General features: G+C 40.1%; 2 protein-coding genes across 6 annotated transcripts in view; both read left to right on the top strand.

Moving 5' to 3' along the window:
- pds5b (PDS5 cohesin associated factor B) overlaps positions 1-27,166 on the top strand; it is a 464,227-nt gene that overhangs the window by 376,187 nt on the left and 60,874 nt on the right. The gene's annotated exons all lie outside the window — the stretch shown is intronic.
- Positions 12,714-27,166, top strand: part of cep131 (centrosomal protein 131) — a 29,236-nt gene continuing 14,783 nt past the window's right edge. For 2 of the 4 annotated variants that reach the window (XM_010787287.1, XM_010787284.1), the window contains exons 1-13: positions 12,714-13,186; positions 14,632-14,828; positions 14,977-15,071; positions 16,849-16,960; positions 17,917-18,044; positions 19,630-19,734; positions 20,317-20,496; positions 20,591-20,708; positions 20,836-20,952; positions 21,374-21,566; positions 22,023-22,114; positions 22,212-22,334; positions 22,429-22,609. In XM_010787287.1, coding sequence (XP_010785589.1) covers positions 14,643-14,828; positions 14,977-15,071; positions 16,849-16,960; positions 17,917-18,044; positions 19,630-19,734; positions 20,317-20,496; positions 20,591-20,708; positions 20,836-20,952; positions 21,374-21,566; positions 22,023-22,114; positions 22,212-22,334; positions 22,429-22,609 — 1,630 coding nt within the window. In that variant the 5' untranslated portion in view covers positions 12,714-13,186; positions 14,632-14,642. The remainder of the gene's footprint in view (positions 13,187-14,631; positions 14,829-14,976; positions 15,072-16,848; positions 16,961-17,916; positions 18,045-19,629; positions 19,735-20,316; positions 20,497-20,590; positions 20,709-20,835; positions 20,953-21,373; positions 21,567-22,022; positions 22,115-22,211; positions 22,335-22,428; positions 22,610-27,166) is intronic. The other 2 variants (XM_010787285.1, XM_010787288.1) reach the window with 2 other exon arrangements.

Raw genomic sequence — 27,166 nt, 5'->3', positions numbered from 1 at the left:
GAAATGAAAATCTCCCAAATTCCAGCCTGTTGGGTGATGGGTCATATGTATAGGGTTATTAAAGATAACGTTTTTTTAATGTAAGTTTAAAAACTATCTTTACTATCTTGGTAGAGTGATTAGTGAGAAATAGAGCCTGATTTAAAACATAGATGCATTATAATGTAAAAAAAACAGACAAACACAATGTTGCTATATACTGTGTGTATATATATATATATATATATATATTTTTGTAATGCATTATTATAGAAGATTCTTATGAGTGTAATGTGGATGTTCACAAAAATAGGTTGTCCTATTTGTGATGCAAAAACATCAGGACTCTAGTTTTTTTTATTTAAAATGTTGAAGATTCTCGTAGTCAGAGATTATTTGAGCCACACACTTAACACAAAATGTCATTAACACACAGCCACATGAAGCTGTTACAAGTTTGACTTTTTTGAACTTTTCTCAAGTATAAGTGCCCCAAATGCGTTCTTACTGCATTTACAATAACCGGTGGTGTATTCCTCAGTTTTGATCAGGTGAAGGCTCACATTCAGACCTACCTGAAGAATCTGGAGGAGAATCTCCTGAACAGAGAAGACCGTACTGAACTCTACCTGCTGTTTGTCAACTGCTTCCAGGTAAAACACAAGTCTTTCATTGTCTTATTACTTTGTGACTTGTTTTTTCTGCAAAACATTCATTAATACACAACCAGATACTATCACTCTTTGTTGAAAATGTTTACTTTTCTTCTCAGGACTCTCTGCTTTGCTCAGAAGCGAGAGAAGTGGAACAGAGTGCAGAACAACAAAGACAGGCAGAGATCAGATTCCTGAGCAGCTTTGCCAAGAAACAGACTCCGGACCGACAGCAGGACCCCGCAGAGTTCCTGCTCAACACGGCCCGGCTGAGGGTCAACCTGAGCACTGCTGCAGAGCTGCTAAAAGCTGCCGAAGCTCAAGGTCTGTAATGCTCAACTTTGTTTGGATACAATCACTGCAATGTTTCTATTTAGAGGAGTACAAGATTACAAAAGGCCTTTGTCCACATATCACATTTTCTGGCAGAAAGGCCCTGGGCTGAGCCCCATCCCATCGCTTTTTTTGTGTTTCTATGAAAACAATATCTCAACAATGTATCACCACTTTTATAAAACAGACTAGCCTGCTCCCTTGGATTTTATTATCTGTTTATGACACTTTAAATTTGTTTGACATTGTTTATTCACCATTACAACCAACCGGAAGATTCTTGCTCTCACACTTTGTATAAATGAGCTTTTTCACACTCAATCTGACAGCTGTAGAACGATGAGAAAGATTAATGTATGGAGATTAAAGTAAACACTCACTGGCGGCAACATCCAGTCAGCCTGGCCGATCTGCTCCAACAAATGGGCTTTTTCGGTCTTTGTTGTGGTCGTTTTGATCTGAAAGACATGGCCAAAAACAAGCTTCTCTAGCTAACTAGTGCTTTCTGAAAAGCAGAAATGTTTTCAACTGACAGCGCTTGGAGCAGACATATCCAAAATTGCAAAGCGCTCAGAAAAAACTGTGCTCTGTGGACACTGGACACAGGCCTTAAGATTTTTGATGTAACAAGTTTTGATGTTCTTTTGTGAAATGCAGGCAGACCTAAGGAAATGGAGGCTCAGTTCCTGCAGCAGGTGAAGGCGGTGTGTGAGGATGGAGGGAATGACTGGCACAGGGTTTACCTGCTCCGGGCCCTGAACAAATGCTCAGGTATGGACAGCATACTGTCGCTGCTGAACATCCCGGCCTGGAGGTGGCTCTTCCCTGCAGACCTCCTCCGACTTCAGGTAAAGATATCTTAGAGAAACACATATCTGGTAAAGGCGCCCGAAAACTATTTTGCTAATCTCTATAACTGTAAGAATAATATTTTTTCGTACTTTTAAAAAAAAACATTGATATGCTTTTAAAACAAAACAGCTTTTATGTGAGCATTTTTTTTTCTAACAAGGGCAGTTATTTGCTGTAGAAACGCAATTAAAGACACAACAATTATTTGGTTTGGACGATAAAACGTCTGAATTATTATACATTTCGAACGCCAACATCACATCAGTGGTTCTGATAACACAAAATCAAAAGGTGGAGCCTGAAGATTTTTCAAACATTAACAAGAAAAATATATAGCAGTTTACTTATTATTAACTTGTCCATCATCTTATTTATGTACTAATAACTTCAGCTTTACTCATTGTATCATTTAATGTATATCAAGTTTTCTTGAGAACCGAGTACTAATTACGTATTGTCACCATTCCATGGAACTAAATTGCTCTGTTTCCTAGTATCACCTTCTCCCTTGTGTTATAAAAATGTGATCCATAAGCTGGAACTGTTTACTGTGTAAAGAGGAGTGTTGACATAAAGAAAAAAACTCTAAAATATGATGTTTTCTCACAGAAGGTAACGCCATCTAACATGGACCCGTTCCTGTGCTGCGGAGCGTCTTACAGAGCCGTGAGAGAAGCTGTGGGCCAGGTGCTGCTGGAAAACAAGTCCGACAGCTTCATGACACAAATAAAGGTCAGCTGATAGTTCAAATGTTTAGTTCAGTGTGTTTATGAGCAATGGTCCTGCTTCAGTGCAGTCTGCAGTCTGTCATTTCCCCTAAAAACCAGTAGAGGGCAGAGACAACTCTTTATTTTAACCAGGCACTATGTAACCATTTAATAAATATAACTTTAGTGTTGTTTTACACATATATGTGAAACTCATCATTTACAGTGTGTGCCAACATTAAACTTGATATTATTATGTTTTTACATTCAATTAATAATAAGCTTGATTTTGTTTTTATTTCAATCATTTAGTATTTTTTAACTATTTGGTCAATGTTTAGGCTTTTAAATATACAACTAGAAAAGTAAGCTACCTAACGCAATTTGTGACTTTTCTGGCTCCTATTAGGACTAACTACCGGTATTTTTTCAATCCTTATCTGTTTAGACACTAGCCTCAAATTATACATTTCTAAAGCGGTCAAAACTAAATAAATAACTGTTATTTATAATTACAACTACATTGTAGTGTGTCATAAACTATTAAATGTTGCATATAAATGCCTGATGTGGATTAAACTAAATTATTAATGTTTGTGTGTAAATTACTGTTTATTTATTTGTGTAATTTCCATATTGAACAGTAAATGATGAGGGTAATAACATGGTGCTTAAAACCCCTTCAGAAACCCAGTTAAATGACTGTTTTATTTGTAGTCACTGTTTTAATAACTGTTGTTTTTGTGTTTTGTAGAAGCTGAGAGATCCTCAGATGGGCCTGCTGGCCTTGGCCTTGTACAGACAGGTCACCTGCCGCTACAAATGCCCTGACGCCCATATGCTTCCCTCCCCACAGGTCACTATACGTCCTATCTAATATCAATTGTGTCTATAATATATCTACTTTGTAACAAGTCGCTCAAATGAACTTACAGGAGTTGGCGGGACTAGAAGCTCTCCTGAAAAATGTCAAGTCAAAGGAGTTGAGGGAGTTCTGCGCTGCGCTCCTGTCCAATCACATCGGTGGACCGGGCTCAGGTCTTCGCATCAGCAGTAATGTTCCTGCTCAGAGACAAAGCCTCCTGGAGCTGCTGCTCCACCTGGACTCTGTGATGCTCACTGGAAATATTCTACTGCTTCCTCTTCATCAGATAGCCTCCCAGCCTCAGAATGTCACAGTAAGACATTTCTAGACATTTGAAAGGCCCAATAGGCCCCAAAATGTATAACTTCTTGTCTGGAAGAAAATAAGTGATGATGTCATAGTTATATAACCACATCTTGGAGACTTGGCAGAAAATAGTTGCATCACAAACATGAGGTGTGGAGATTAGAAGACGTGGTTGTTATCCATACAGAGATAAATTAACAAAAATAGGAACCAATATTGCAAAATTGGAAATGTTAAATCTTTAGTTTTTTTAATAGCCCTATACTAGGGACTAGGGTAATGGTTAAAAGGTCAAATATGTACTTTTATAATATAAAAATAACTTGTTCTGTAGTTACACTATTCCAAATGTTTCCAAACTTTTTTCAAACTAAATGAAATCTGTAGTGAAGGTAGAGTTATTGTTTTTATTGAGACACCCCTAGTGGCACATTACACACTTACAAACTTCCAACTTTATCAGTGTACAAATCTACATTTTACCATATGATTTTTATATCAAAAAGACACTGAACACCATAATTAGTTTACAGTTAACAAAAATGATCTTGAATACAAGCACAGATCAAAAAAACATTCCAGAAGATTTCAGTTGATAAGCTGTTGCTTTTGCTAAATCACATGTTCTTAAGAATGTTTTGTTTGAACAATGATGCATTTCCAGATATAACTGAAAATAATGAACTTTTATTATAATGCACCTTCCCCATACTCCAAACTATTTGCACATTAACGCAACTTACTTTTTCCTCTAAGAACTCCTTTCTGCCAACCATGCCCGACGATAATGCGAGTGAAGTCCTACAGTTGATGACTCAGGGAAAGAACTCAAAAATCTACTGTAAGTATTTTACATATACAAGTTTAGCTTTTTTTTATTATTATAAATTATATGAATTGTCATAGAGGATATATTTATAATTTATTTTACATCATTCACAGATTGTGCCAATGGGCATCCATGGGTTGTGACCGAGGTATGAGCTGTTTTTGTATTCCTCTTGCCAAACATTCTTTAAGAATACAGATTTCAATAAATAATACATGTTATGCTTCTCTATTATCTAAGTGTGGCAGACCAGTGGTTACAGCAATATGTCCCACGTGTGGGGTCCTAGTTGGTGGGAGTAACCACAACCCAGTGGCTGGATTTACTGCAACGCAAAGGTATTATTCTCTACAACCTTTGTCACAGTATTATTTGTTAATTATTTGTGTTTTATTTAGGGGTGCCTCAATATTTACATTTTTTTTTTATTGATTTATTACTGACAATATTCTTATGATAATACTTTAAAATAGATATCAGGATTCATTTTGGCCACACTGAATGTGTAATGTAAATCTGCTAGTGTGACAGTCCTAGATTGATTTAACTAATGCTCCTCTCATCTGTATAAAGTGTCACAGATCAAACTCGGACAGGACACATATTAGGAAGGGCTCACCAAAGGTCTGAAGCCCCCGAGAGACAGATGACCAGCGCTCAGTCCTGCATCCTGCGGCTGCTCACACACCTCGCCATGCTTCAGGGCTCCATCAAAAACAACCGAGTGAGACTTCAGTTCAATTTGCACAAGATTTTGAATATCAGTGGTGTTGAATAAATGGCACAGTATAATAATACTCCTGTGGGTTTAATGTGGTTATTGAAGAGAGTTGGTGACATGATCAACCCCAGGCCCTCTGATGTTTCCAACTTCCTGTGGGAGCACCTTGAGAAGGACATGGATGTGTTGGGGCAGACTCTGGATCAGAACATGGACAACACAGCCGTCACAGTTCATCTGATTCTCAATGCCTGCACAGGATTCACTACAGGTGACGTTAGAACTACTTTCAACTTGTTGCTCTTTAAAACAAAAAAACATGATCTTACTTTGCTATAATCTGACCACAGGTTCCCGTGGAGCAACACAGGATCTGTCCTCCAGACAAGGACGGCAACAGTGGGAGAAGTTTGTCTGTGGTTCTGCCATCAACCCCGTTCTTCAAGTAAGAAATACATGTTATTTAAAACCAGTGACTTGATCTATTACACGGTTGTAACTGGAATCAATTCCCAGGAAATAGGTTTTGTTTTTCTACGGGGACATTTGGGTGTCAAATACTTCATTTCCTAGAATCTGGCAAAAGAACAAATAATGAACCGATTTATTTAGGGAATCGTAAACAGAACATTCAAATGATTAAAAATATATAAATATACTGGCACAGTTATATTATAGTTATATTATTTCAGGAAAAATATTATTTTATGATCAAAAAGGTTGTAATAATACGATTACAAAAGCTGTAATTGAATCATAATAAAGTCATATTATTTCAGGAAGAGGGTTGTAATATTAAGATTATAAAAACACTAATTTAATGAAAATAAAGTAATATTATTTGATAAAAAAGCTTGTAATATAAGTTAACAAACCTCCAATTTAGTGAAAAATAATTCCTACTATGAACTTTTAAAGTATTTGTATGAATTTATTATTTTGTATACATAAATTGGTGGAAATATGGCCTTAAATAAAAAAATGTGATCAATCAATACATCTTTAAAGAGGAATAAGAGAAATACACAAAGATGTTGATTGCCACATGGTGATAACATGATGTAACTTCCACCTGTCTGCTTTCAGGATTTAAAGAAGAATATGTCCAAAGCTCAGGACAGAATCGGTGCTGATGACGGTCTCGCTGGAAGCCCCCTGAGGATTCTCCTCTTCAAGGACCCCGGCTCCATGCTGATCCTCCCCTCCGACTGCCCAACACACCGCTCCTCCTTCTGGACTCTTCCACAGACGCTGACAGTGAAGCGCTTCTCTCAGTTGGTGGAGGAGGCACACGGACGCAGCCCCCTCCCCCTGCTGAGCCTCTTCATCACCAAGGTACCCATCATCTTCAGGGGCATGTGAAATATCTGACGAAGACTGGGGGCATATAGTGGACTATAATTAAGATGATGTTTTTTTTTTTTTAAAGGGAAATGAAGTTAATGAGAATAACGTAACAATGTTCAGAAAGGTTTTAATATTAACAAAGTAAAGCTCTGATTTAATTGAAGTTTCACAAACAAATTATCAACCTATCTTTTATAACTTTTTTCTAGACATACTATTTTTATTTTTATTTATTATAATTAATTATAATTTCTTCCCCAAAATATATTGGATCTGAGAGACCCAACCAACAAGAGCTTCACATTTCAGAGTAATGGGAGAAGACGACCAGACCTTAGCTGTGTAACATCATTCAAAATCTTTTGACTTTTTCAATATCATGTGCTTTATTATTTTAACTCTTCTATTTTAGTTGACCTGGGTCAGGTCATCTTCTCTTATTACTCTAAGATGTAAAGCTGTTGTTGTTAAGCTCTCTCATGTCCATGATTGGTCCTTTTGTGATGTTACTTTACAGTGATTTTAACCAACGCAGCATCACTGAATGTTATCATATGATAGTGTTGTATTATTTTGCCTGTGTGTGTCCCAGATACCCTGTGTGAGGCAGTTACATCACCTGCCTGAGCTGGCTGCTCTACAGTCCGACCTGTTGAGGGTGTTTCCTCTGACGTCAGACTCCACAGATAAGACTATTGCACAGATGTTACAGCAGATACCAACAGGTATGTCAACATTTCACTTTTAATTCAACATACCCCACTCCTGACATCACACACACACACATGCACGCACGCACACACACGCACACGCACACATACACACACACTGAGCCTTCTCACTGTCCTCATTAGGATACCAGAAGAAGATGCTGAACGAGAGAGTGAAGAAATTCATGAAGGTGTGGAACTGCCTCAGAGCAGAGGTGGCCAACTGTAAGCATGTCTGCATTTACATTTAACTCTGATGTATGCGTGTAAAGTTATAAAGGAGTAACTATTCCTGTGTGGCTTTCACTGCATTCATTGTGAATGATGTATTGATCTGTCTAGAGCAGTATGAATATCCCTGTGTTCCATCCAGATGGAGTTTCTCTCCCACACTCCCCCCCCCTGCCTGAAACACCTCCATTGGACTCCTCTGTTCACTTCTGTAACATAGTGTCATCACTATGTTACACTTGTGTGTCTATTGGCTAGCGCTCCAACACATTGTACATGATATACAATGCAATAAAAGTATAGTTTAACAATTATTTTAAAAGAGGACTCAATTAAGCATTATACATTTGTGAAAGTTTATGTCTTTACTATTCCTTATAAGGCAAAAGTTAAGTTTTCAATTCAATGCCAGCTTTGTGATCAATATTAGAATTTAGGTAGGGACCAAATGTGACATAATGTCTAGATATTACTGTTGATAGAATAACATGTGGTCTACACTTTTTTCAAAACATTTTATTTGAAATTCATTGTTAGATTTATTATTTGTAAGTAAGAGTGCTTAGGGTTGAAATCTGAACTGGTTGAACAGCAGTGTTTAATATAAACAGTCTTCAATGTTGGTATCGTAATATCTTGTGAAATGTGAAATAATTAAAACACATTCTAACTATATAATGTAACAATTCTGTCAATTTTGTTAATGTACAAAATCTAATACAATTGTGAAATAAAAATACAATTGAACCAAATGAATACAGGTATTCACAACTGTAATGATTATGTATGCCTTGTGTTTCCTCTTTTCACTCTTTTACTTTCTCCCATACCTGTGTGTTTGCAGCAGCAGAGCTGGATGTGAACTTGTGTCAGGAGGAGGTGACAACCGAGAGCTCTGGGGAGTTTCTGACGCCGTGCCGACATGGACGGGGCTCTTGTCTCCGAACTCTGGTGGACTTCCTGTCGGAGGCTCACAACAGCCTGGTGAGAGCCAGGCTGCCAGAGGACAGGTCAGTACCCCAGCTTCCAAATGTAGCGAAGTAGAAGTAAAAAGTAGCATGAAATGAAAATACTCAGCTATAATAAATACATTTTCTCAGCCTTTTGTTCTTAAGCTAACAGTTATTCAGCTGATCAAGGACATCCTCCTGTTTTATTTCCCCACAGTGAATACAGTGTTCCTTTAGAGAGCATATCAGAAACCCAGCTGACCCTGTGCAGCCCGGAGAGAGAGCTGCTACCTCTGGTTTTATCCCACTGCCACTACACCTTGAAGAAAGGTGGGGAGACCGACAGCAACTACGACCTGCCGGGCATACAAACCCAGCTGGCCCACCGCTTCCTGGCTGGAAAACCACTTATCCAAGCGGTAAAATCAAGCTGCTTTACTCTGGAATGCTTTTAAACTCTAAAATGTGCTATTTGTATGTGTTTGATTTACCCTACCTATTTCAAACGAATGTTAAGAAAAATGATGTTTTAGGAACATTTTAGTACTGTAGTAGGGGTTAGTTTTTTTTTTTTATAGTATTTTATTAGTGTTAGTCGTTTTTTAGCTTGTAATCTTTCTGGATGATACAGAATCTCTCCAATGTAAGCTGTGTTAGTAATATTTATTGTAAAAACGTTCTTTTTTCGTGTCTGTCTTCCGATTCTTAAGATTCAGGTAGCTTATTAGGGTGTCCCATTTCACATACCATATCTCCGATTGATTGTATGTACATGGAAGAATAGCAGACATTCTGCTTACCAGCGCTCTTGTCCTCTTTGATCAAAATCAGGACACCTCGAGATACTTAAACAGACAGCTGCAGGACTTCTCTGTGATTCTAGCCGAGGTCAGACGCAAGATTCACCAGGTAAGACCATTTCACACTCTTTTGAAAAAGGAACATTTCACGGTACCAACGTCTTCATCTGGAACTGACTAATGCCAGCCGAAGAATGTTCACAGTAGTTTTCCTGCAGGATTTTGTGAGGTCACTTTGTAGGAGGTCAAATTCCTTCCCTCTCACTTTCCCCTGTCTGTACCACAGGAACCGCTGAAGGGTTCGGTGAGCAGCGCCATGAAGACGGTGCTGCGCTCGTACACAGATGTGTGTGATGCCGTGAACGTGGTAGATATTGGCCTTCGCTTTCTTGGCAAGGCAGGCGGGGATCCACAGGGTCAACTTCTGACCTACCTCACTGATTCACTGCAGATGGAGAAGCAGATTTCCAGCACTGTAGCCAAGGTAGAAACCTCCAGACACACAGATATTTACAACACAGTTAATGTTTTATCTTCTGAGGCCGAATAAATATACAAGCTGACCGTATCTATTCTGGATAACTTTAAAGGGGCCCTATTATGCTAATTTTCAGGTTAATATTTATAATTTATGCCTATATACTGTGACATGTTTACATGCTTTAATGTTCAAAAAGCTCTTTCTTTTTCTCATACTGCCTGTGCTGCAGCTCCTCTTTTCACCCTCTGTCTGAAACCAGAGCCCAGTCTGCTCTGATTGGTTTGCTGGCCTGCACTTTTGTGATTGGTCAACCGCTTGGAGATGTCACGCCCCTAAAATATCACAGACAATGTGTTAGAGCACTAGCCAATAGAAGCACAAGTGTTACATAACAATGTCACTACATTATGAAAATGTTGGTTTTTCTCGAGTCAAAACCAATATCCTACATTTTCCAAATCCTTTCAACAGAATGGGATGTGATCATGTTGACATTTTGTATGCAATGTACCTAAACAACAACTGTTCATTGTTATAAACCTTTCATCTTTTGAAACGTATGTGTGGTATTAGGTAAAAATATCCATCATGCTATACTTTAACTTAAAACTACATGTGAATACATTGGATTATTGTTGTGATGTACTACAATGCATATTCTGAAATTCAATCTCCACTTAATATTCACTATCATGCAAAGATAATGTTACTACTTACTAGTGTTGGGTTACTCAAGTGAAGCAAATTTAACTAGTTTGCCATACAAAAATGTATTGGTTCAAATAGCTGTGGCAGAAACCAAATACAATAAGAGCCATAAATACAGTAGTTATAACTTGGCATGGTGTTTTTACATTTTTCATAATTGTCATAATGTTATTTATTGTTTTATAGGCTCTTGGAGAGAGCAAACTTGAACACAGCATATCCACCTGGCAGATCCTGACTTCTTGGAAATCTGAGCTAATGCTAAGCAGAAAGCAAGTAAGTATTACAAAAATCATAAAAATACATGACTTATTAGGATTTGGCAGAAATTATAATTATAACATACAATAGTTGATTTTGCAGTCACAACAGTCAACATTTGCAATCGCTTTTAGGACTTTAAGACTTAAAAATGCAAAATCCATGAAAGAAACTCATGGATTGACCACGGTATTTCTCTTTGAGTCTTTATTCTCACTCGTGACCCCGCTGGCTGCCGGCGACTGACCCCAAACACCATGCAGAGTTAAATGTCCTGGGCTGTAATCCATTGAAAGTGTGCTGTCTGACACGGCAGGCGCCCACAGTTTGACCCCAATAAACACTGAATTTGATGAATTCTGACTCCACTGAAGTATTTTAATTTTTTTATTACACCCAATTGCTGATCATGTTTCAGGACCCGTTTCAGAAGCTACCCACAAAGTTCCAGAAGAAGCTCTCTGAGGACGAGAGGAAGGGGCTGAAGGTTTTCCTTGCTGCCACAGATGTTGAAACATTCTGTTTGGAGCTGCATGAAATCCTGCTTCTGAAGATCAACCACGACGTGCCTGACGAGGGTTACCAAGCCCATTGGAAGTAAGCAAAAAACCATTTGCATTCACAGTGAAAACACAACCATTTTACCATTTGTGAGGTTAGAAGGTGACACACCAAATGGTAAAACAATCCCAAAACATTAGCACTTTTGGCTTTTCTTCCCTATTTTAACCAAAAGTTGTATTTAGGAATGTTCTTTAAGCTCCTGAATATCAGAAGTGTGTATATTGTCAGTTCAAAGATTATCATCCTAGTCTAAAGGAATCCATTGATTTCAGACAGTTTGAATCAGAGTAGAGTGTGGTGGTCTCACCCAGGGGCTGTCCCCTGGTATTGAAGCCTTTGGACTTCCAGGATGAGAGTGTGACCCCTCCAGGCAGCCATCTGTCAGGGAAAAGCAGCTTAAGTTGTATCCCCTCGGCCGCAGGTCATTTCTATTGAAGCAGCATCTGGGCAGGGAAGTGAATAGGCCTGCTCATGGTGAAAACAATGGATGCAGTGCTAACAGTTGTTTTGTTTGTGTCCTCCCACCCTCCCTGCTGTCTTCAGCGTCAGGTCCACCTTAGAGAACCATTTGGAGCAGAAAGGCCTTTCAGATCTGCTGGAGCTCGAGTCTTTATCAGAGGACACCACTCTGGGACAAGGGGCTGACGTGTGGAGGGCTGCTGTGGAGTTCAAATTAAGAAGATAAATTATGATTACAGTCTTATTTCTGATCTTTTTCTTATATTGCCATTTATTTGTGTTATTGTTATATCATTAATGCAATATCTGCATTAGGATTGAATGTCTATGGTAATGATAGGGCATGTTCTGATGAGTCTAAATATATCTGTATATTTTGAGATGTCTGAAAGTGACAGGATAGTGCAGTATATGTATTTAAAGCAGGCTTATTTTTATATTAATTATGTTATGTAAAGTGTGTTAATAACAAATCAGGGAACAATACTTAAGTTGATTATAAATTAATCAGAATTTAGTTTTCGGTGAAACCATTTTCCAACTTCGAATAATTACTTTTCTTTTTTGTTAAATTGTTGGCACTTTCTATTTTATTTTTCCTATTTTTCTTAAAAGACATCTTACATTTTCAAAGCTGTTAAAATTGAGTCCATTTTATAAGACGGGCTCTTGATTTATCTCTCTAAAGACAACTTACAAATACATAACTTTAAGTAAAGTATATAATAGATAAAACAAATGGGGAAACATTTGAAACACTTAAGTTTAACGGTGTAAAGATCAGGTAAAGAATTAGATATCGTATCACATTACATGCTTTATTGTTTGACTTTAAGAGGTTGAAGAATGTTGAGATGAAATAGTGTATTATTGAACTCATTGCATAAACAAAATAAAACTTGTACATTTTACACTTGGTGGTATTTGTCAGTTATAATAATATGAATAACTGTTTACACATGACCAGAAACACATTCCTTCTAAGCAAGACAAAACTCTCATAAATATTTTCAGTAACATTTACCACATAGGTTTTTTCTCTACTCAACTGGGCAATGCCTGAATAAATGGACAACCGTTTCTGGACATCCATAAAATCAGTTTGCCATCACACCTCCCTTTGCAAAGTCAACCAAACCGTTGTTCGATCCACGCCCCTAGGAATCCAACTCAGTAGACCGACAGCTCCGTACAGCCAATCAGATGACATAACCAAGAGACAATGATCTCCCTTAACCAATCACAGACATCCAGAGGCGGCAATTACGTGTGTTGTTACCACAGAGATGATGTTACGCGTTATTTGGTTCTCAGTGTTTGTCCAGTGAGTCAACGGAGTACTTTCACTGGGTATCAGGAGGATTGTGTTGGGAATTCAAACCGTAACGCGTACTACAGCTTAACAGCAATGGTGCCAACCAGCTTTTGAAGTAAGTACTTACATTGCTTCTTCAGCAACCAACACATTTTAGATTAATTGAGGGATAAACGTTGTATCTAGAGAAACGCTTAAAAGAAACAAGCCAGAAACACAGCCGTTATTATTTCCAACCAATAACCGTTAACGTTAGCTTAGTTTGGCAGCTGTAATAAGGCAGTGATTTAACAAAGATAGTATCTTAACATACTTTTTAAAATTACGTCAAGTTACATTGCAAAACATCCAGTTGGGAATTATCTGTAGCAGTCAAGGTAACGTTACTACTAGCATCACTCTTACATTAACCGTTAACGTTAGTTACGCTATAATAACTGTTAGCTTACCGTAAGAGTAGCATACAAACGGCTAGCTTGCAATTATGTTAACTCACACTAGCTGCTGTGTTTTCTTCTATAGCTCGTGCGGTTTCACACGTCACGATGTGTATCATACCTGGCATGCTTTTACAACCTTGTGTTTGTGATGGGAAGATGATTACGTTAGCTAACAGAGCTAACATACACCTGCTCTAGTAAAGCAGCACTGGAGTTAGGTTACCAAGTACATTTACTCAAGAACTGTACTTAAGTAAAAAAAATGTAGGTACCTACTCAAGTATTTTCTCATGTTGCTTTTACTCCACTAGATTTTGTAGGCGAATGTTGTACTTTTTACTCCATTACATGTATTTTTGTTATTTTGCAGATCTAGATTATTAATACAAAATGTAAATGAACTAAGACATTATTATATTTCTTACAGGTTAAGCTAGCCAGTAGTGTATATACAACTCCAGTTTGTCCAAGTGCATCATTGAAGTTATGAATACAATACACAAATACACGAATAATTATAATACAATAATTTTAAATATATTGTGCGCTTCTGCATGACGAGTACTTTTGGTACTTTAAGTATATTTGTTATGCTAATACTTTTGTACTTTTAAGTAAGTGCAATTTTGAATGCAGTACTTTTACTTGTAGCTAAGTATTGTTACAGTGTAGTATTGCTACTTTTACTTCTATCACTGTTCAGCAGCTATTGTAAAAAGTTGTCAGAAGCAACAATTATGTTTTTTTTTGGCTTAAACTTAGCAACTCCAGGGTTATATTAGCCTCATAGCCTCATCATCATTACATAGTATTTATTTTACACGTTACCTAGCTTGAGTCGTAGCCAACATAATAAACATTAAGCTGTTAAAGCACAAAACAATTAATGTAACTGTAAGTACTGTTAGTTATACTTTGATTTCAGCTTGTTCTCCACGTTTTCAACCTAACCCAGCTGTAGTATAAATAGAGTTAATTTGTTGTTGGTTACCCTGGGAGACAAACAGTGAAGAGGGAAGTGGCTGTGACTCCCTCTGTTGTTGTGGTTTATTCTTCTAAATCCAAAAAGCCTGCGGGGCCTATTGTGTCTCATAAGCAAGCCTTGTTGACTCTATTTCAGGTTTTCAAAGAATGCATCCAACACGAAGCCCTTCATCCATCCCGACAGGTGTCTCAGGAGATGCCTTGGATCTCATATTGTCAGGCTCCCAGCTATCCATGTCCAAGAGACCCAGCAGTGCATCACCTGGGAAATACTTCTCTCGGTCTGTGTCGGTTTCTGTGGCAAGTGACAGCAGAGGGAAACGCAACACCCTGGTGAGAAACTGTGCTGGCTACAGAATGGATTGTTAATGAGTTATACCATAATCTAACCAAGATGCAGGGGCAAATCATGACACTCTTATTAGTTGCTTGTCTCAGAAAACATCTTATAATTCATTAACACACTTTATTAAATCCACAGAGCGATGTCGGCTTTGGTAGCTCCCGCTCCATCAAGAACCTTCGGCGGTCCAACAGCACCACCCAGGTTAATCAGCAGGCCAACATCAGTTTAAGGTACAAAAACAAACATGGTGGGGTATAACCCTGGAACATTTGTAACACATTTATATGTGAAACAGAAGTATTGCAGTGAAAATCACTATCCCCTCTTTTCTCTCTGGGCCAAACCTATTTTCTTCAGTCTTATCACTGGCATTGACACACTAAACTGCATAAAGAACAGTATGTGCTGCTGATACATGTACTGTGCAGAGCCTCAGGCAAAATGTGCTCTTAGATAGATCATCAAATGACCTTTACAGCATCTTACATGCGTCTGAAAAATGAAGGACATGTTTTTGATATGTCATAAAAGAATGTGCATTTCAGATAGTGTGTGCAAGACTGTCTTTACGTCGTGCTCATGTTGCAACAACATTGGTTGTAGGATGTACTTTCTTTTTTGTTGTTGAACTTTTCAGCCTCCTATGGACCTGTGTTGGAAAAATGCACTTCCCAAAAATAAATAAACCCAGGATTAATGTATGTTACAAATCTAATGCAATCGTGATATCCATATCAAGTTGCAAAAAAGTGAACCAACTAGCTCTCCCTGTGTCTCAGCTCTCCTGCATGGAGTGTTTGCTCTTTAAAGCAGAGTGGCTCTCTTCCCTGAGCAACAGCTGGCAGGCCTAAAGCCTCAGCAGTTTGGACAATAGGAGTTGTAGCGCGCCAGCTCCTGCATGATAAAGAGTGGAGGGATGCTGGGCGGCTGTTGCTAGGGTCACGGGGTGCAGCAAATTGCTTTGTCCCAGGTTAGAGGGGGAGGGCCCGGACCCTGGAGTCAGGTTACCCCCACCACCAGGAGCCAGTGAAAGGAGAAGTGTGTGTCTGTGTGTGTACACGCTCTGGTTCTATTGTCCAGCAGCTGCCGCCATCGCCCCTCCGAGGATGCAGACCAGAGGGGCTTTACATTTAAAGACATTCTAAATACCCCCCTCCGAATCTCGGAGTCTTTCTGGGCTGTCATTGGGTCACTCACCACCCCTCTCACCGTCCTCCCTCTCCTCCCTGCACCACTTGTAAAGCAAAAAAGAGAGGAATGTGCTGCCTGAATTGTGTTGTCAGATGGCTTTTCATTGGGCCAGCTGGCATCCCCCCCTGAAGACACACTCGCTCACTCACATGCACATTTCTATACTAACCCAGACAGAAACACCCTGCACCGCACAGATACCAGAGGCCTGACAAGAGGTCCCACTACATCTGCGCCTCATGATGGAGGTGTTTGGTGTGTGAGGCTATTTGGAGGGTGAATGACAGGCCATTGGGATAAACATATGCATGCACGTATTTACATGGAATCCATAACGGAGTTCCCCTAGCAGACGGTCAGCTGCTACACACTGAATTCCAGAACTTGTGGGGGATAGGAGAAGGGGGTGAGTCCTGTTTCTGCAGCTGTCATTACAACATTTAATCACAAAGGCTGCCGCTAAAAGCCAAGACTCGGGGTTCCGTCACTGTGTCGTGTTGTTTAATTGTGTTTAAAAGTGCACTGCTAAGCCCTTGTTACGTGAAAATGAAGCCCAGAATGTGATTTTACCCCACTAAATACGACACGTTAGAATGAGTTTTTTCTCACATTTAGCACCACAGCCTTTTAAAGAGTCAGTTCACCCAAATTGCAGAAACATACTTCCTCAACCCACTCTACTGAAACTAATCCTCGCAAATAGATAACAGTCAGATCATTTTTGGTCTTTTTTGTTGCCACAGTAATAATATTATACATTATTGTTCTACATAAACAATGTGACTAACCTGCGGCCCGCTTGTCTTGATTTCCCAGTCAGGAGCAGAGTGAGGACTACCTGGCTCTGTTTGACAGCAGCTCAGATGGACGCAAGAAACTGGCTAGCCTCAGCAAAGCCTCTCCAGACAGAACCACATGGAACATCCTGGTAATTGTCATCAACCACTCTGTTTGTTAACTCGTCATCACCCTTGATTTAATATACGTCTTGACAATCATATTATCTATACTAAGTAGCTCAAAGGTATCCAGTATATCCTGAATTAGGGGTCTTGCAATATACCGGCATTTGCGATAACTTTGATACATGAAAAAAGAAGAATTTGTGTGTTAAAATACAAATACAGTATGGTTATGTTGTCTAAATAACCCAGCAACTTTTGACTTCACTTCCATTTATTTCCGTACTTTTTCCTCAATCTCCCTACATTTTCAGTGGAATTAATTTTCCAATAAAAGACACAAAAAACCCACAACAAACTAAATAAAAGGGGGATTTGACAGAAAGCATTATTATTATTATTATCTTTTTTCTATAGATCCTTGTGTTCATAAACATGCCCAGCACATTTCGTAAAATCTATCAGAATATATTAATCAGAAATATCCTACAATTTGACACAAAATGATTTCAACTAGAAAAACCAATCCGTCCCATTAATTGATTCTCTAAAACATCCAAATCAACTCAAAAATCCTGGTTAAAACTGCCATCTTGGATTCTTAAGAACTAGGAAAGCGATTCAGCATCCTCAATAACTCTGGGAACTACTCCAATATTGTCCAAACTGTCCAAACCATTGTTGGAAAATTATCCATGATGATAGATGATTTTGCCATTTAATGCAAATTAACGCATTTTGTGCTAATTGTGCAAATTCCCCAACATTTGCAAGTTAGCATCTGGCAGTTGCTGAACGCTGGGTAGTTGTGTTGGACATCAAACATGGATGTAATCCACATGTCCAGGGTTAATAGTGCTAGCAAGTTGGCTATTATGCAGAATTTAAAAGTTTTACTATAGTTGTTACCAGATATCAGTTTTAACGGTGTCAAATGTTTCCTTAGTTTATGGGGTAATAAGTGTGTATTCCTTGCTTTAAGGATGATCAGCCCAGAACATTCCCCCTTCACTCGAGCTCCCGCAGCACCGACGGTGTGGTCTCTCCCTCCGGCCCGAAGAAAAGAGAGCCTGGCATCACTCTGGCTGCCACCTTCACTGCCAACAACAGGTGGGCAACTCTGACACACACTCGCTAAAACGTCTAACAAAAAAAGAGTTAAGTCCACTGGTCCGGTGACTACCTGCACTGCTGCATTCTGGTTTCCTAGCTGCTTCTCATGTTTCATACCTGTTGATCATGGCAGCTGATACTGCCTTCAGGAATTCCTCCCACACACTGATGACTTCTTCTTTCATGGAAATGGTGTGCATAGGCTCAGTTTGTAATAGGGTTGAAGAATTTGTGTCAAAGTATGTAGTATCAGTAACTGTAATTCCTAAGGAGGTGAAAAGGGGCAGTGGCCTTTTCAAGTCCTTTTTCTCACGTACAGTACAGGCGTAGACATTAAGGGTAAAATAATAATGTTATTATCACTGGCCCCACCATTGTAACCACTGGCCCGGAGCATTCGTCCAAAGAAAATTGACTTATAATGAAGAAAATTAACACATTTGTTGCAATAGTAATTTATGCACTAACTACATTACTACTTGTACTACAACATTTGAATTATCAGTTCTTCCTCATTTTCCTCAATTGTTCATATTTGGTTTATTAAAATAATGATATTGTGGTCATTGTTTAAAAATGTCTGCTATTATTATGAGTATTATTATTTGTATAATGTGCTTTCTGCCTTCCTGTCATTAGGAGTTAGAAATGTAATGGCTGTGTAATAGATTAGATTAGAACCTTCATTATCCTAAACTGCTGGGACATTTCGCCAATACCTTTATATTTTCTACTCTTTACTTACTTGTCAGCATTGGTCGGCATTGATGTACAGAGCCGACAGAAGACCTTGTTTATATTGGCATCATATTGAGAGGTGCAGCCAGTGACGCGTCATAAAACCAGGAAGTAAGCTGCTGGTTCCCTCGACAAAAAAGTAATGGGATTTCTCCACAGGGTTTTGGAAAACAGCTGGAAATAAGGTTTGTGGAAAACGAACCTGTTTGATAAATGCACGTTTTGTTCAGCTGGATAATATCCACATGTCTGCCCTACTTTTATAATTTTCGAATCATAAATCTAATCGATAGATTATAAAGGGTTTTAAGACGCGTCACTGCACCACTAGAAGCCAACTCGTCAAGCTCAAGCTGGCTGAAACTTTCTCTCCCTCTTCTTCTCATGCTCCCTGTCACTCTCCTTTAACTCCTCCGGTGACTTTCTTTTATTTGAAGATTGTTTTTTGCCCGGCGCTTGGCCGGTTACCGCTGGTATTAAAAACCTTTTGGCGAATGGTTAGGTGGCGCGATAGTCTGTAGTGAACAAAGGAGGAGGAGGAGCCTGCTCTAGCTGCGCTCCACAGCAAACAGCTGTTTGCTTTTCACCCAACAACGACAACCGACTCACGGAATGTTATTAATAAACGAAACAATTTAACTAAATTGCTAGTCAAAATACCAATACCACAGGAAACATTTTTGTTTTTTAAAGCAATATTTTTAGTGGCCCGAGCGGGCAAGTGGAAAGTACGTTATGCTGGCCCGGGGTGTCTAAATAGTGCTTCCGGGCCAACGGGCCATTTATAATGTCGAGCCCTGCAGTATCATGGAGGGTGTCATTGTGCCTTTTTTGTTTTTCCCAGGAGCAACAAGGGAGCTGTGGGGAACTCTGTCACCACCATCTTACACAACAACTACTCTGAGATACCACTCACGCCTAAGAGCTCCAACCAGAGGCCGTCCTTTAAGTATGGACTCAAATTAACATTGCTTGTGTGACATGTGTTTGGAGATTTTATTAGGCCTTATCCAATATGTTGGGCGGATTAAATGATTCATATCAGTCAGTGTCAGTTATATCGTGTTTCTTATTCAATGTCATGATAATTGTTTATGTGCACAGTACTGATATTTTATTATGTCGGAGGTATATGTTATTATGATCACAATATCTTTTTTTGTACTATGAAAATAGTTTCACACTCCACCAAAAAAAACCTTAGTAAACCTACCTATTCTGTCCATCCTTTAAATAATAATGGTTTTATAGACATTACATTGTATTTAACATATTAATATTAATGTGTTGACATATGTTTTTCATTAATATGGTTTTTATTTGTTTTAACTACTATTACTTTGAAAATATCCTTAATTTCATTGGTCTCTAATTAGTTAAAATGCTGAATTGTCTTTTCGGTGTTTTTACAGCCCACACTTTGTCTGTCTTCTCATCTCCTGCTTGTCAGTCATCTGTACAGCACTGCAATAACCTTTAACAAGGTGTCATTCCAATTAAGATTAAGATTGACAGTTTTTTCGTCTTTCAGCAACATCCTGAAGGCCACAGCAAACGACGAGGTTTCACAAGATAACAGCTCCCTGACAAAGTCTCAGAAGAATTTCTCTTCAACTTCCTCCACCTCAAACAACAACTCTCCAGTGTCGGCCCAGGGAGGCAGCCCCACCACGCCCCGAAGGAGGGAGGCCACTGAGGAGGAGGCCGAGAGGTCTGACCCACAGCACGGTTGTGTGTTTACTGTTCTGATGATGCTGTCTGATAATTGTTCCGTGACCCATAGCTGCTCCTTTGTGTATTTGAAGGTTTATTCAGCAGGTGAACCAGGCAGCAGTCGCTATCCAGCGCTGGTACAGAAGCCATGCCAAGAGGCGACACACTAACCAGGCAGCGCTCAAACGCACCCTTGCCAGTAGAAGAAAGGTATCCATCTGTGCCCCAGGCTGCCTCTATCCTCACCTTTTATTCTCCATGGCCTTAACTGGGTTCATCCCTCTCTTTCCATTGCTACTGTAATAAGAGATACACTGTCTATGCTCTGCCCTTTTAGGAGTGGGAGGAGAGAACAGAGGAGGAGAGTCACCTGGAGCAGCAGCAGAAAAAGGACGAAGACAGGAAACGGATCCGAGAGGAGAAAGCTCGTCTGGCCCGCCTGGCTGCCATCCAGGTGCCCACATCTGATTCACTTCTAGCTGCATTAGCTTTTCCATAAAGTGTGGAGACGTGCAAGAGATATCTTTTTAAAAGTCTGGTCAAAACTGATGTAGAAAAGACTGTGATAGCCTGACTCCCTGGCTTAATGTGTGCCAAAGTATTTGTCTAAACACCCAGCAATAAGGCGCTTCTGTTTACAGATCTTGCCTGGGAAACATACTTGAAATCATGTTCCCATTATGCTACAAAGGTTCTTAAAGAAAGACATCTTGTCTTTATTGGACATTCTCTAGTGACAATCTATAAAATAGTCTGTAGATATTTGATTTGATTTCATGCACTTAAGTTCCTTATACCTCCAAGCACTTTTTTTCTCCCATGATTGTAACGGCTTACAACATTGTCTTGTGTCTCCCTCTGGTGGTGTGTAACAGGAGCTGCAGCAGAAAAGAGCCCAGCGGAGTGCAGAGGTGCAGTGTGCAGCTGAGGTGGAGCAGGAGAGCCGGAGGCAGACGGGTGTGGGCGGACGAAAGAAGCCACCCAGGATTTCTCTGACCAACAAAAGCTCAGCCTCAACGAGCAACAACAACCCGATGTCTCCCATAGATGTGAAAGCCAAGAACACAGGTCTGTGTTCCTTTAACTTCGTATACATCATTCATTTACATTCATCCTTCTCATAAGATGAGATAAGTCATTTGAACTTATTAGGAAAGAAAATAAGAAAGTCATTATCTTTGAATGATTTGTGGATAACTAAAAGTCTGGAATTCACCCAAAAGTACTGCAGAAGTTCTGCAGCAGGAGTGAAGAAGACATTAAGCTCGACATTTGTAATATACACTTTTATTTTGAAGTTTGAGAGAAAGTTAGAGAAGGTCCTGTAACTTTGTGCAACTTGGTCCAAATTATTTAATATTTGGTGTTTTATTATGGACAAGTTTCTTAAACGTTTGGGCTGGCTGTCAACTATTGTTCTTGCAAATAAAGCACAATTAAATCACTGCATCTCCTATTTTGAACATAGAAAAATACGATTATGACGTAAATATGTAATAAATGTCTTTTTATGTGTTCCCACAGACTCTAATTTGAATGTTGTTTCTGAATTGGAGCTAAGCTTCAGAGCCATTTCCCCAGCTCTGTCCAATCACAGAGGCTCTCAATGTTCCCAGGTAAATACAGTGTATCTTCACAGCTTTGCTCTCCACTTGCTTCCTTCCCTACCCTTTCTCCTTATATTTGACAATCCTCTTTGTGTTTCCGTCTCAGGATCAGGAGGACAGAGCAGAGGTCGAGCTGGAGCAGCAGCAGCAGCACAATGACAGGAGATTAATTCGTAAAGAGAGAGCTCGTCTGGCCCGCCTTGCTGCCACCCAAGCAAACATTTCAGATGTATGTACTTTGTTGTAAACTTAATACATGGTTAAAGTAATGATTGGTCACAACTCTTGATTGACAGATGTCTCCCTCTGGTGGTGTGTTGCAGGAACTGCAGCGGAGGGTTGCAGAGGCTCAGCACATAGCTGTGGTGGAGCTGGAGAGCCTGAGGCCAACGGGTGTTGTCGGACGCAAAAAAACACCAAGGATTTGTCTGGCTAACAAAAGCCCAGCCTCACCGAGCAACAACAGCCCAATGTCACCAATAGATGTGAAAGCCAAGAACACAGGTGGGCCTTATGAAATGCCAAAATATCCACTAAAGCAGCGGTTTTCAAAGTGTGAGGCGCGCCTCCCCTGGGGGGCGCCAGAGAGCTTCAGGGGAGGCGCAGCGTGAGACACAAAAGAACGAGAAAAAGACGAGTAAAGTGACACTTGCCCACTTGTGGCTGTCTGTGGAGACCGAGTTCCCCCACCTCGCCAAAAAGGCTGTAAAAGTGCTCATTCCCTTCACCTCCACCTACCTGTGTGAGTGCAGGTTTTCCGCATTGACTTTGATCAAAAGCAAGTACCGGTAAAGGCTGCAGCCAGAGGATGATCTGCGTTTATTCCTGTGTGCATCAAAGACGCAGACTCATTGTTCCCACTAAAGTAAGGGTGAGTGTAATAAGGAGGCAAAGTTGACGTTCAGTGTGTTACCTGGAGCATATAAGGATTTATCCACCATGTTGAAAATGTTAAATAAAATATGTCTTGAGAACACGGCGTGCGGAAATATACGGGTCGTGCTGCAGCTAGAGGTGCCTGTCCTCTGTAAGAAGGTGTCAGCGACTGACATGCAAGGAAGAACGGCTGTCCACAGGCTGTTCCAACTTTAACAACTGTATTAACTGCCAGGGTAGTGAATTGAACATGCAATTGTAATTGGGTGTGTGGTATATTTTCATGCACGGACACGCATGTTCCACAACACACAAACTGAACAACACTCAATTTTCCGATCGCTACCAGTGTCCTTGCGATCTTGTTATAATAACAAGTTCACGTTACTGATGCAATGTGGTTGAGACCATTCGGGCTTATTCTAGAGGGGTGCAAGGAATAGTCCAAGTAGTGGGGGAGTTTTATACAATATGTTTAAAACCTAAAAATAAAAAGGTTTAAAAAAGTTATTTTTTAATGTTTTAAGGCGGTGACGCTACTCAGCCAATCAAATCGGTGCAGTCAGCACGATAGATTCAAACACACACAGAGACACGACAAGAGGAGAGAAACAGTCGGAGTAATTTCAAATGGCGGAAGGTAGACAGCGAAAACAGAGCATTTAATTACATTTTCTCTTACTGGACCTCTTTGAAATGCAATTGAATACCCCTGCATTATAGCAACAACAACAATAATAATAATAATAATAATAACAGCAATAATAATTGGGAGGGGGGGCGCGGCTGTTCTTATGTTCTCTGAGGGGAGGCTCACCTACCCACACTTTGAAAATCGCCGGGTAGAGATTTCTACCAAAAAAATTTCATTTAAGTCTAACCTTGTAATCGATTTTTTACATGCACTACACAGGCACCGTTTTTATTTGGCAGATGAATAACCACTTTGGTAGAACGTTACTACGCTATCATTTTGATATTAGGTCTTGATATTGGTATAATTACTGATGGGGCATAGTCCTAACTACGTTTGTTCAAAAGTCCGTGTGCGAAATATACAAGTAAATATCAATATGTTTTATTCTCCTTATTGTCGTTCATTGTCCCTAATTGAGTAAGGTTGAGCTATGATGTCAAATTTTTCCCCTCACTAAACATTTTATACCGTATTTCTTTTTCATTTAGGACAAGTCAAGACAGTCGTACCCCACACTACTCTCATCAGGTATCCTAAATCAGGGATTACAACGGGAGAGTTCACGTGGTCTAACTACGAAAATTGAAGTTGTAAATTTTTTTTTAGAAGGGCCCTCGGTACCGGGGGGCCCTGGGGGATCCTCCTCCATCCAGGGGGCGTCGGCGGTTGGGGCCAGTTTAACAGTAGGTGGGTGTAACTCCTACCGAAGGATCGTGGGTACGGCTCTGTGTCAAAGCACCTGGATGAAAAACCGCAAAACGGGGTGACCGTCCCGTACCCCCCAAATTGGCTGGGCGAAAATTTCATCAGGTTCACAATCACGTACATAAAAATACATAAACGGAACCATCTTACCCGGTCCTAAATCATAAGGTTAAAAAAATAACTTAAAAAACCCAGGGGGGGTTACCACTGAGGTACTAGTGCCGGGGACGACCGATTTACACTTGCTTAAATACCAGACTTAAAACGACTTTTACGCTTTTTCGACTTATACAATAAATCCGACTTACCATCGACCGCAAATAGAATTTTTTGTATGTCTTTTCGAATTTAAAATTTTCTTTGTCCAAAATTTTTTTCCATATTTCTTGTTGTACATATCGGAACTACAGGACTATCGAGACTTATTAACATTACCCACTTACCAAAAGACGTCCGACTTTTATCGGACGTCCTCAATTTTGATAGTCTACCAATTCATCACATCACTCTAATTAAACATAAATTCTACTCTTTTCCGTTCATTTTACCGAACCCTTCGTCCCTCCTTAGAAACTTGACGTTTGAAGAACTTGATTGAACTTATCCACTTACTAGACGAGCGGGTACGGTTGCCGTAAACTACTGTAGGGGTATTATGCGAAATCTACGACACTACGCGACGGTAGCAATGGTTTGGACCACTTCAAAACCCGGTAAGCTCGTAAAAGTGACTTCAATACTCTTTTGGCAACGAAAGCTACCACTCGTACCACTCGCTTAAACCACTCGTAAGTATCCGTGCCGTAAACTTCTTTAGAGTTTTGAAAGGACCTGTTACAGAAGTGCCGACCTGACGAATGTGTGTACACTGCAAACTCGTGAAAACGTGTAAAGTAATCCTCATATGAATGTAATCCCTCCAATGAATGAGAGAGAGAAGAGAGAGAAAGAGAACTAGCGGGGGAGAAGGAGAACTAGTAAGAGTAGTAGCCACCCACACAAGACACACTCTCTCTCTCACCACTCACAAAGACGAACACTCTCTCTCTCACACACTCTCTCTCTCAACACACTCTCTCTCTCTCTCACTCACTTCTCGTACCCTCACACACTCTCTCCTCTCTCTCTGTCCTCTCTCCTTCTCACACAGACACACACCTCTCCTCTCTCTCACACAGACACACCGACCCTCTCTCTCAAAACACATACTCTCTGCACTCCACTCACTCACACACACACGACAATTACAATGCGGAGTTACGTAACGGTGCGACAGAAGGTACAAATTTTTTTTCGTGAAATCTTTTCATATTGTATAAAAAAACGCTTTTCAAACTGTTAAGAAAGGGGTAGAAACGACCTTTCCGAACTTATCAAACTATAAACTTACGCAAGACGCGAATTTAATCCGACTTCGCTGCAATCTTTAATTCTATAGTTTACGATTCATCCATCCACTAACTTACAAATGTTGTGGACACACACATTTGGGTCTCTAGTTTACAAACGGTACCACAGAGAGACGCTACGTACAGTGAGTGCATACACACACCGGACGGTTAGACGGGTGGTTGGTACTGTTCGTGACGGGCTCGTGACTCAGGGTTCTTACGTAACTCTAATATAGACTGTTAAAACCGTGGACCCGAATTTTGATACCGGAGGATAGTTTCTTAATGGTCTGGCACTCGTAGTCCCGTTGGGGCTGTTGACTATACAAACAAAAAAAACCCAAACTACCACCATTTACACTTCCTCCTCTCGCGAAATAGATTCACATCAAGGAGAACGAGACTTCTTTCTACGCCTTGTTAAATTGTAACCCTAAGTAACCCCTCGGATCGACCTGAAAAAACGAGAGAAGTACCGGGGGTTCTCCGTAAAAACAAATTGAAATTAAATAAAAAAATTAAAAAAAAAGTTGGAATCCTCTCCAAAAGGATGTAAAAAAGTACCTTTTTTATAATAAGACCTCTCACCATCCCAAACCCTTAAGACCGTTCAAATTTTGTAAAAACCGCCACTCTTAAAGGTTCGGTGGACGGAGGTGAGACAAAACTCGTAGTTCGTGAGATCTGGTCTCAGGACGTAGCCCACCCATAGCACCCGATGGGCGCCCCACTGGTGCGTTTTTTCCCACTAAACGCCCACCATAAAAAAGTTGGCGAAAAAAGGCCCCAAGCCAAGGACCCCGATTTTGTTTTCTAACTACGCCCAGCCCAACGCCCAACAACGGCGTATTATTTATATAAAGTAAAGATTAATCAAATTACAAATTTAGGAGTCTTGAGAGGGGGCGCCCTGGCTCATAGTATGGAGACGTCGCGGTAGATGACGACAACTCGCGCGGTGTAAGACTTACCGGGACTCCGACTTCGAGAGATCGCCTCTTATGCCGGTAAAAGTTATTGAGAAAGGAGTCTCGCTTTGAGGTTCAAGACAGTGAACTTCGTTGAATGAACCTTACTAGCAAGGAATAACTACTCCGAGTCTTTACTGGTAGCAGAGCCGAATACACACTCGGTTAATACGTTCCGGACGTCCACACGTAATTGATTATCTTGCAAATGTGGACGTAATATAGACTCCCAAGCCTAAGCGCGAAAAGCTAGACACGCCGACAAGACACAGCCCCGTACGCCTTGATAACCGTAATACTCTCTCATGCAGTATCCCCCCGAGAGAACCATGTACGTGCATCCGTCCGTCTCAGGAGGTTGCCGCCTTAGTCCTCAAAGAGGTACCTATAGTTCCCTGGTCTACGTCAAAACCGCCTCACCGAA

The sequence above is a fragment of the Notothenia coriiceps genome, unplaced genomic scaffold (assembly GCF_000735185.1).
Source record: "Notothenia coriiceps isolate Sejong01 unplaced genomic scaffold, NC01 NC01_scaffold00030215, whole genome shotgun sequence".
Classification (NCBI taxonomy): Eukaryota; Metazoa; Chordata; class Actinopteri; order Perciformes; family Nototheniidae; genus Notothenia; species Notothenia coriiceps.
The sequence above is the reverse complement of the archived record's forward strand: the minus strand, read 5'-3'. Positions and strand labels throughout refer to the sequence as shown.